The sequence below is a fragment of the Chaetura pelagica genome, unplaced genomic scaffold (genome assembly GCF_000747805.2).
Source record: "Chaetura pelagica isolate M959 unplaced genomic scaffold, ChaPel_1.0 scaffold531, whole genome shotgun sequence".
In the NCBI taxonomy this organism is placed as follows: Eukaryota; Metazoa; Chordata; class Aves; order Apodiformes; family Apodidae; genus Chaetura; species Chaetura pelagica.
Genome location: NW_009952362.1, coordinates 4,147,790 through 4,159,356, shown reverse-complemented (window position 1 = coordinate 4,159,356; position 11,567 = coordinate 4,147,790). Strand labels below are relative to the sequence as shown.

At 38.0% G+C, this 11,567-nt stretch overlaps 1 protein-coding gene across 1 annotated transcript in view; it reads left to right on the top strand.

Moving 5' to 3' along the window:
• Positions 1–663: 663 nt before the first annotated feature.
• Positions 664–11,567, top strand: part of DCLRE1A (DNA cross-link repair 1A) — a 17,221-nt gene continuing 6,317 nt past the window's right edge. Inside the window, exons 1-7 of the mRNA XM_010007922.1 lie at positions 664–1,081; positions 2,561–4,096; positions 5,782–5,915; positions 7,011–7,129; positions 8,835–8,978; positions 9,893–10,038; positions 11,051–11,205. Of these exons, the coding sequence (XP_010006224.1) occupies positions 664–1,081; positions 2,561–4,096; positions 5,782–5,915; positions 7,011–7,129; positions 8,835–8,978; positions 9,893–10,038; positions 11,051–11,205 (2,652 nt within the window). The remainder of the gene's footprint in view (positions 1,082–2,560; positions 4,097–5,781; positions 5,916–7,010; positions 7,130–8,834; positions 8,979–9,892; positions 10,039–11,050; positions 11,206–11,567) is intronic.

Genomic DNA, 11,567 nt, shown 5'->3' with positions numbered 1-11,567 from the left:
GTCCGGTGGGGGGGGGGCGGGCGGGCCCTGCCCTGGCGGTGGCGGGAGCCTCGGCGGGCGCTGCGGCCCCGGGCCTGGGCCATCCCGTAGCTACCGGCAGCGACCGCGTAGCTGAAGTTCCCGTCGCTTTCTCCTAAAGCCTTCCCGCCTCCAGGCGGCAGTCCGGGGAGAGGGGCTGCGCCGCGTCAGGCCGGGCTGGGTGCTGGAGGAGATGGCTCACCCTGCCAGGCCTTCTGAGCCTTGCAGGCTCCTGGTTTCTGCTTGGCAGGAGTGACTCCAAACGTTCAAAGAGGCACTAGTTAAATAATTTTTAGGGGAGGATCCACCATGCTTCTGCCCCGTCACAGACCTCTGCTTGGTTTGTCGCCCGATGGCTCACCCTGCCAGGCCTTCTGAGCCTTGCAGGCTCCTGGTTTCTGCTTGGCAGGAGTGACTCCAAACGTTCAAAGAGGCACTAGTTAAATAATTTTTAGGGGAGGATCCACCATGCTTCTGCCCCGTCACAGACCTCTGCTTGGTTTGTCGCCCGGTGATGCTTTTTTAAAATGGAGTTCAGGTGTTTTTTTTCAGGTAGGGAAGTTGGGAGGGAAGAGAAAACATATTAGGGGAAGAAGAAATAAGCTTGTGGTCTGTTGCTTAAAAGAGAGTATTTTGTGTGTTGCCATGTCTGAGGATATTTTATTGGAAGAGGACATTTGGGAGTACAAATCCATTCGGAAGCAAAAGCATCAGCGTAATTCAGAGACCATCTCTACACCTGTGCAGAAAGTGAATGATGAGAAGTGCAGGCCAAAAAGAAAGAGAAATAGAAGTAAAAAAAACACTGCAGAAAAAACTAGTACGCTTCAGCAAACTGAGCAGAAATCAAGGCCAAATCAGGATGCAGATCACTGTAAAGATGACAGTAGTGTGCACTTCCAGGAAAGCCTGAGTAGCCTGACAGAACAGAGCTCACAAAACGCAAAGCCTGCTGATGAAGGATACTGTCCAAGCTGCCAGATGCCTTTCTCTTTGCTAGTGGTCCAGACACCTCGATGGCATGTTGCTGAATGTTTGGACACTCCAGGATCCATTGAAAAAGGTATGAATAGAGTAAGAAAAAATCCTTAAGAGAAAACGTAAAGATTCCTCACATAACACTGCTGTAAACCTTGGTTTTAATACTTAGTTCAAAGTCTGAGGTGGTAGTTGGTATGATTTGTGCAATATTATTACTGATCATTCATCAGTGTTATTTTTGTATGAGATTTTTGGATCTTTGTGAAGAACATGGAAATCTGACATGATAATCTCATACCAGAATTTAATCTGAAAACTCTATAGTCATAAAGTTTCATGATTGTTTATCAAGCTCCAGTTTTAGTAGTTTATTGAAGAAGTTGGAAGTTCCTATTTACCATTTTAAAATAATGGAATCTGATCTGATTACTAAGTCAATTTCAGCAAAAAACTCCCTTAATTTATGAGGTTGATATTTTTCATACTAAATTTATTTCCCTTAGGTATCAGTTTTACTATCCTGTATCCGTGTTGCTGAAGCTGAAATCAATCTGTTGTGTTAATTTACTTGAGATGTTAGCCCCTGGTCCAGCATGCATTAAGAATTGTATATAGAATTACACAGGAATATTCCTGTGCCATAAGACAACACAGTTTTGTTTTGAATTCTGTAAAAGAGGAGCAAAATTGATTCATCCCAATTAATAATTTCATGTGGGGAAATACCATGTCTTAACAAATCCAGGTATCCAGCTCATGTTGTTAATACGCCTGATAGCTTTTGAAAAACAGAAAGCACTTTTCTTTCTATATCTTTGTAACTTCCCTTGGAGTTTCTTCTTCAGAACAATGAAATCTGCACTCTTTACTCCTATTTTTGGCAGTGGTTTTAACTTAAGGCAGATGTGTTAACAGCTCATTTCCATCTCTTACTCCCCTAATTAACAGATGAAAAAAAATCCTTCTCCTTGATTTACGCGTTCACCTTAAAATCCTCAAAAGTTAGGCTAGCAAACTCTCAACAAAAAAAGGCCTAGGGAACAGCCAGAGATTTTTTTACTAGCATCTGAATCTTGAATAGTTTTTTCACATAAGTAAATATATGAACTTTTTTAAAAAATGGAATTTCAGGTTGATTCAGAACCAAGATTTGGGTTGTTTTCAAACATGTCTACTCACCTTTTCTGGTGCCACTGCTCTGAGCTCATGGCTTGCAGGTGAGACAATTCTAAACTAGAAGCCCTATGATTACATTAACATAACACTGAAACAGGGTTAAATATTCTTGTTGTTAAAGGTCTGTATTAATTCAGGCATAGAGCTGTATTAGCAGCAGCTGTTTGGTTTTGGGTTGGAAGCATTGTCATGTCTAGCCAGCTCAGGGCAAGGAGTCTTGATGGCTTGAAAATTACTTTTTACTTGTGCCTTCTGTGCTCCAGTTGTTGTGTTTATAAGAAAAAGCTTTTAAATTGTGTGTCATGCGTGATTTCTATTTTAATAATTATGCCAACTATATTTGAAAAGATATTAATGTTACTTTTCTGTTTAATTCTTCCCATAGAGTGTCCTGATGGTTTGCTGTGCACTTCCACCATTCCATCCCACTACAAGCGTTACAGCCATTTCCTACTTGCAGCAAGCAGGGCAGGAGATTATCTTGCAAACTCTTCAGCAAACACTTTGGAGAGCAAGATGACATGTTCTACTCCTACAAAGCCCAGATGTTCCCCAAGTCATGTAGAGGAAATCTCACAGGATGTTAAACCATCTAATAATGTAAAAAATGTCCCAAATGATGACTGTACATGGATGGTACGGAGTTCACCACAAGTGAAGTCTCTAAATATGACCAGTGAAAGTACTTCCTCTTTTGCAGATGTTCAGAAGCCTCAACAGACATTTCAGCTTACTCAGACCGCAGATAATAGCTGTAAATTTGAATTTTATGACTTTGCATCCTCTCAAGGAAGTGAAACAAGAGAAGATCTGTGTAGTCAGAAAGATGCGAGTCAGCCAAGTCTACTACTGTCAAAAGCTGACTTCAGTGACTGTGAAATTTCTTATTCTCCACTGAGTACTTTTGAGGAAAGTGAAGAGGAAACTGAGGAAGAGGAGAAGAAAATAAAAACATCACAAAGTGAATTATTTGAAGTCCAGAACTTTGAAGATGAAGAATCTAATTCTATGGTGTTCAAAACATTTGATGGAGTTTTCTTACTGCAGAATCCTCAGTATGAGCATACCAAAGTGGGAAATATCATCATTAAAAAAAGGCACAGTGGAGAAGTAAATACATTGAAACATCTAAATCATCACACAGCTGTTTCTCAGGGTCACATGAACAGCAAGTTTTGTAGTTCAACATGTGTAGATAATCAGCATCAACAGGAGGCCCTAGCTGGGGGATCCTCTTTTAATTGCAAGGAGGTGGAACGGCTAGAACTTACTTCCTGTGCTGCTAGAGCAGGTAATGTGGAGTCAGAAGATATTGGTGCTTTGGATTCTGCATATGTGAGTTTTACTGAGACATCCTTGCTGCTAGTCAGAGAAGATGCTGGGTCTCTTCTGACACAGAAAAGTAACATTTTAGCTAATACAGATAAAATTACTGCCAATGCAACTGAAAAAAGAGCTCACCAGGAGAGTCTGCAGTCAGTTGTAGAAAAAGAAGGAAATCTTGATACAGCTGCTGTGTGCTTTCCCAGCCCTATCTCTAAAATTGGGTCGTCATCTTCTTCAGCAAGTATGAATGCCAAATCCAGTCCTGCCAAAGTACTCAAACAAATGGACATTGGTGTTTTCTTTGGGTTAAAACCCAAAGTAAAAGAGGAAAGCAAAGGAGAGACGTGTTTGAGTGAGGGAAGGCAGTTATCAGGTTCAGTAACTCCCAATGGGAAGAGGCCCAGACAGCAAAAAAGGAAAGCTGAAGGGTCTGTGGAAGATGTACAAGCAGTTACAGAAAGTTCAAGTAAAAATGGAACCTTTCCAGATCTAAGTTCTGGTGGCCAACAGAGGTGGAGAAAAAAAAAAAAGGAATTACCTACTGTAGGTGAAGGAACAAGAAAAAAATACTGCCCATTCTACAAGAAAATACCAGGTGAGAGGTAACTGTTGCTTTCTGTAGAGGTTAACTCATTTTGACTTGTGTTGTATTTTTTTTTCCTAATTTTAGGCTTCAGTGTTCTTCACTTCTCAGACCTGCAGCTCATAATGAATTTTCTTTCCTCCATACAAGCGATAGTTGGTGCAGGTCTCCAAAAGAAGGTGATTGCAGACCCAGAGTCAGCAATGGCTGAAAATAATTAGTGAAATAGTTATCTCAGGAATGTTATTTCAATGACTGAATTTTAAATATTTTTGACAGAGCAAGAAAAGCACTATTGAAAGATTGATCTACTGTCTTAAATGATTTTTAATATACCCCTTGTTAATATTCACTCCTAATTCCTGAATTTAGTCTTTCACATTGATTCAGTTGTTCTTGAAAATAGGGATGTCATTAGTAATATTTTTCTCACTTAAGTTTAAAGAATGTAATTTAATTTTGCATTTGAAATATGAAAATAGGTGATTTATTGCAACTGTGAAAACAAGGAAAAGAAAATCATGCAGAAGAGTTTAGTGAAGAAAACAGGCAGGAATTTCTCAGAATCTTCTCAAACAATTGCATAAATTACAGGATGGTGGACTTAAAAAGCTTCAGATCCTTACAATTCCATTTCCTTCTAAAGGACTGCCTTAGTTTTAGGTGTAGATATTTGACAAAGCCGAGTAGAAATATCTTAGTGATCCTGAGTGCCAAGCTGCTGCTTTAAGACTGACCTTTAAGTCTTTGTGGAGCTACACCAGTATCCTGGGTTCCATGAGCTTAGAGAATTTTCCATGTATGATAAATTTGAAGAACAGACTCCTATGCCTATGATGCAATTTTAGATTTGTTTGGTTTTTATAATTCTTTATATTATCTTTGTTCTGAATTCTTTTGCTGCATTTGCAGTATATTTGACTGTATTTTCTGTGTTGTTAACGATATATATTTATCCCCGTGGCCTGGTATAATTCAGCCACCCTGAAATTTGAAGTCTTGTATTTCTCAAACACCTGGGGATTTTTTTTTGGCTTGTGATTTTTAATTAGCATACAGTTATAGGGGTTTCTTTGAGTTGCAAATAGTTTAAATTCTAGCCTCAAGTAAGTACTTCTCCTAGAATATCTGAGGAATTCGCATTACATAACATAAATGAATAAAATAAAGTAAATGAAAAAGACCCCAGATGCTTGCTTAATAATTCATGGTAGCATGTTTTAAAAGGAGTATTAAACATAGAATAATTGAAAAATTGCAGTTTGATTGCAAAAGACCTTTTGTTAAGATGTAATTACCTGTTTTATTCTGTGTTAAGAAGTTGGTATTACATTTTGATCTATGTGAACTTCCAAAAATATCAAGTCAATGCAGAGAAATGTGTTTTCTTTGCTTAGATGGTTGCCATCTGTTTAGGATGGCAGCTCAACAACAGATATTTGGGAGGCCTGTGGAAGTATTTGTGTGTGGACACTTAAATTTTTATTTTAATAAGCAAAAATAATTTTTGAACTGTTGACTCCTGCGCAAACTGTACTCATCTTTTATCTTTACATGGCTCCTTCAACTGTATGAGGTGTAACTGTATTACCTTTTAATTTGGAAGAAAGAAAAAAGAAGAAAAGGAACATCTTATTAGAAACTCATTCTGAGCTATGCATGTTTGCTGACTGGCTTCTCTTCCCATTTTGCTGTAGGAACTGGTTTTACAGTTGATGCCTTCCAATATGGAGAAATTGAAGGCTGCACAGCATATTTCCTTACTCATTTTCACTCTGATCACTATTGTGGGCTAACAAAAAACTTCGCATTTCCAATCTACTGTAATAAGGTATGGTTTTCTATGATGAGTAGAAATTTTCCAATCTGTATGCAACTATAATCACTTTTATATGAAAGTAAATAGAACATCAGAGGTTCCACTGTTGGGTCAGTTGGCACAGTTGGTATGTATAGGGGAATCTGGGTTTCCTTGATAAGTAATTCTGGCCTTGATTTGGCTGATAAGAGTAGTGAAACTTCCCTGTCTAGATACCAGGAAAAAAAACCAGATTTTTTAAGTTTTCTACAGGTCAGTCTTTCAATCTCATCTCTTGCACAGTGTGGGTCTAACTTCAAAGTTAGATCAGACTGCTGAGAGCCGCTGTTGGTCTGATTTTGAAAATAGGGCAGATTCCACTGTATCTCCTCACACCTGTTGCAGTGCTTACCCACTCTGAAATTTCTTCTTACTACACAATTGAAATTTCCCTTTTTTGCAGCCTGAGACTGTAGCTTGTCCTTTTTGTGTGCATCACGGAGAAGAATCTGGCTCCATCTGGTCTATAACTCTAGTCAAGTGATGGAAGCCTGAAATTAAATTCCATTTAAGCCATCTCCACATTTAGTAAATTGAGCTGTTTTATCCTGGTCCCATGTGTCCTGTGCTTCAGGTTGCTGACGGCCAAGGCTGCCACCAGCTATCATATGTCCAACCAACTCTTCTTTACTGATAACATGGTAGGGCATGTTACCTAACCAACTCATCCAGAACCTGCATGAAACATCTGTTTCTGATTTACTCTGAAAGTCTCCTGGAATGTTCACGTCCTGTGTTGCCCTTCCAGTACGTGCTGAGGTGACTGCAGTTCCCCGTAATAAGATTCAAGGCCTGTGACTTGAAAATTTATTTAGTTGTTTAAAAAAGGCTTTGCCCACCTCTTCTTGACTTGGCAATCTGTAACAGATTTTATTCCCCCTTGTTTGCCTCTGCTCTGGTGACAGGCTTAGAAGTTTGCTTTCTAAGAGGTGAAATGCTACTGAAAGACTTGATTATACCCAGAATCTCATCGTTTCCCTCTAAGCCAGAAAGTCTAATTCTACAATAAACAAAGGCTTTTTCTAGATACTTGCTTCTATTCCGTCTTAAATCCTTTCCCTTTTACAGATAACTGGCAACCTGGTGAAGAGCAAACTTCGAGTCCAAGAACAGTACATCCACGTGCTGCCAATGGACACAGAATGTGTAGTAGATGGGATCAAAGTGTTGTTGCTTGATGCCAATCAGTATGTATCTCTTCATTTGTTGTGGAATGTGTATAGGTTATTAAAGATAAATGGCTGTAGAGATACACTTTATGTTTTCATGATTTTTGGGTGTCAGTGGATCTGAAAAAATATAAAGTGAAAATACTTCACATTCCTGAGTTGGCTTAGTAACATACATTTTCTCTGCAGAAGTGAATTAGGCATGTAGGAGCCTAAACTTCAAGTAGTTAACTTTTGAAATAGGTGAAATATTTTTGAAAATTAAGCTTATGCTTTTTTGGCAATTTTGGCTTAACTTTTTGTTGTTGTAATGAGTAAATCGTGTTAACGACGGATAGCTCCATAATTTTAAAGCTTGTTGAGGAGTTGAATCATTTTTCTTACTATATGGACACTTTAGTTTTTGGTGTCTAGATTTGATTATCAGATATGTTAGGTTTGTGTGTCTTCAACTAAAGAGTGAAATCTTCAGCTAAAGAACAATGTGGTACTTTGGATTCTGGGAAAGACAAAACCTAACCAACATTTTGAAAACTGAACTTTAAAGAAAAGCCTGTTGAAACGTGCGACAAGACTGTGTTTGGTGCTAAAGGGTGAGATTTTTGTGCAACTTAACACTGGCACTGTGAGGTAATGCTGGGTGTAGAGCCCAGTAGCACCTGACTTCCACCCCTGTGCTCTTGCTGTTCTGCCTCTTGGCACCTTATTTGACTGTGGGCTAGAGAAGTCCTATCCCTGAAGTATATACTGAAATGCAGCACTGTGTCACAGCTGGTTTTAGTATTACTTATCTTAGGATTTGTTTATAGTTGGAAAGATAAGATTCCACTAAATCCTTTGAGAACCCTTTCTGGGAATGAAGGAAGCCTTGTTGCTTACGTAATTTGGACATTTTTGATTTTTTCCTGTTTGTCTCTCTGATCCCCTGCTTCAATTGAAAAGTCATATAAAACTGAGGTACAAAGTTCAACTTTTTGGAAACTTCACAAATTCTGTCATTTTACCTTTGATTCATGCCAGTTTTTCTTTCTTTTTTTTTTTTTTTTTCTGAGATTTCATTTACCCTGTACAGATGATTCATGTCCAAAATAGTCCCACTCTGGTTTCCCAGCCCAAGCACCGTCCTTCAGACAGCTTTGGTGAGGAATTCCAGGAAGTGCAGTGGATTCGCTGTGGCCAATGAGAGAATTGTATTTATAAGCAGGGAATTCTGGATGGAGGAGAATATTTAAAATCTGCAAATAAAATTTAAAAGGAAGTGCTTGAGTAAGTCCTGCAGGAATGAAAACATATCTGCAATAATTAAATTCTATTCCTCCTGAATAAGAATGCTGCTTCTCTTTGGTGGGCTGTTTCCCCTTTCAATCAAGTAATAGAACCTCGGAGATTGCAGCTGAGGCAGCACCTTTGTCGTACCTAAAAGAGCACCGGTCATCCCAAAAGGCAATTAATGCTTGATTACTGTTGCTGTGTTTTTTTTTCTTCCCTCCATCTCAGCTGAGAACTCAAGTCTAGATTGCCTGTGGCCTTAAGGTTAGCTTTAGAATTCCTTTGGAAATGCAGAATTTCCAGGTAAATTGGGCTGCGTAGTAGATGTGCTTTAAAAAGCTGTTCTGCACACCTTCCTGCTCCTGAAGGGTGGTGTATCTTGTATGGTAGTTTGTGTATCTTGTAAGACAACACAATTTGCATGGGGCTTTTGTTTGTTGTTTGTTTGTCTCAGTTGTCCAGGTGCAACAATGATCCTTTTCCGCCTGCCGAGTGGAACTGTTATTCTGCACACAGGAGATTTCAGGGCAGATCCTTCGATGGAGCGCTACCCTGCTTTGGTTGGCCAACAAGTCCACACCCTTTACCTTGATACCACGTAAGCTGTGCTCAATTGGCTTTCTTATATAACCCTCTTTTCAGTTAAATAAGAGTGGATATGAACTAAATAAGTGTAACAAAATTACTGGTTTAACACTTGTTAGCTTTATTTAGTGTAATATAAAATCAGGTCTTTTTTGAAAGTCCGTGTATGTCTAACTCTTTCTCTGTTATGATGTGACATGACAGGGAGTAAAAGTGGGTGGTGGAAAAGATGCTAGAGTATTTGCTGAGATGGCCTTATTATTTAAAAAAATTATATTAAATTCTGGGTGTCAAAATTCATACATTATGTTCAGCTCTAAAACAAGAGCTTCATGGAACACTGGTCTTAATATGGATTCAACTCTGTTATGAAAAGAGTTGTGGGGGAATTCAGAGAGTGAAAGAATGCCAAATGGTTAAGTCAGTTGTCCAAGTTTTCATTAGACCTTTCTGTGACTCATGTGTATAAAATTGTTTTTCTGTGTGTGATGACTAATGCCCAGCTGCAGTCTTTTATTTCTGCTCCATATGTTTCTGCAAATGTATAGTGCCTTATGTTATGGTTTGTATGCATGACAAAAAATAGACATAAGGATGTAATTAGTGCATAAGACAAATATCTGGCTTGAAAGAGTAGTTGGTATTTATAGGGAAAAAAAACTATGGAATTGAGTGTTAGTGTCAGACAAGTGACTAGTTACAGAGCAAAGCCTGATAGACTCAATGTACATTTTATCACAACAATTTCATCTGGGCACCTCAGTGGCTTCTAATAAATAGATTTCAAGTAGACTGAAATTACATAGAAGGATAACATGGTTTTCATTACTTTATTATTGTATGCATGCAGTTTGAAGGTTTATCTTGGTAAATTCAAATTCTTCTATTTTGTGTAGCAAAGTGCTGTGTCCTGTTTCCCCACCCCAGGTACTGTAGTCCTGAATATACTTTTCCTTCTCAACAAGAGGTTATCCAGTTTGCTGTCAATACTGCCTTTGAGACAGTGACTTTAAACCCACGTACTCTAGTTGTCTGTGGCACCTATTCCATTGGAAAAGAGAAAGTTTTTTTAGGTATGTAAAAGAGGTGTACTGGATCAAATAGCTAAATAAATATCTAAGTCGGTGTTAGAAGACTTTTTTTTTTGATGTTGTAAAATATTGCTTTGTCATGGTGGTCAAACACAGTATACAGAAATGAAATATAATTAGTAATCATGCTGCTAGTTTTCTAATAAAGTTTTAACTTTCTGAAATAAAGATTTTTCTGCCATGTTTACAGGCTCCCTGAATGTACAGAAGGCCAATTTGGTTACTAAATGAATTAACCTATTTGATTGTGGTGAGAAAATGACTACTGTCAATTAAAAACACCCTCATAAATGAGGTCTTTTTGACATTTTTTGTGTTAATAATCTCAATGTCAAGAAACACCAAAGTAATATAGTTGTTAGTAAACATCTGTTTTGCTAACAGTTTTCCTTCCAGGTTTATATTATGTATTTTCCCAAATATGTATAGTAATAAGCTCTAATGAAATAAATTTTCATAAAGCATTCCTCAAACTAAAACACATCATTTCTGGCTCAATGAAAATCTTGTCTGCTGTGCTTCACTTAGTTACAGCATTAGGAACAGCCATGTACCATTTGTTCTTCTGAGTGTATTTAGTCATCAGTGCAAGATTTACTTTCACTGAAATTTAATGTCTGTCTTTAATGTGGGCTTTTTGTTGCTTATTCCAAAAACTACATGTGTTTCTGGCTTTTTGGAAGATAAATGTCAGTTCACCCCTGTAACATTCTACTGAAGAAATATGACTTTGAACTTAGCAATGTACTTCTCTGTCTCTTTCCAATTGTCATACACAATTCTGGTGCTAAAACTTCGGAGCCGGAGTTTTTTTGCAGCCATTACAGGTTTCTCTTCTTAATTTTAGAATATAAAACACTGTATCCTAGTGAATATGGCTTTTTTTCATTAGTAAAAATGATCCATTGCAATAATTAGGAATATCTCCAATGCAAGTAAAAAAATCAATTCTTATAATTTTATTTTTCTGATTTCTTCCCAATTAATTCTAAAGCTATAGCTGAAGTTCTGGGCTCAAAAGCAAGTATGTCTCGTGATAAGTACAAGACACTGCAGTGCTTGGAGTCAGCAGCTGTTAATTCCCTTATCAGTATGGACTGGGATGGTACTTTGCTTCATGTTCTTCCCATGATGCAAATTAATTTTAAGGTAAGTTCAGAAAATACACTCTGACTAGCCTGCTGTCAGCTCCTCCCAAGTGGTCTTGTATTTGGTGCTTTTTCACCTCTTTGTCAGTTCATATTTATTTAGCAAAGTTTTGACATGTAGCAATGCATTGGCAATGAAATGCAATTAAACACTAATATATGTCTCCAGACATGATGCACAGAAAGTGTAATTTCACTTCAATGTGCTGCTTGTACAAGATAAGATGAGATTTGTTCAAAGGTTTGTTTGGTGGGCTTTTTTGAAGTAGGTTATGTAACGACTACAGGATCTGTCCTGTTAGCATCTAATACGTTGTGACATGGAGTCCCTGTTTTCATCCTTTTACCTGGTCTGATGTAGGG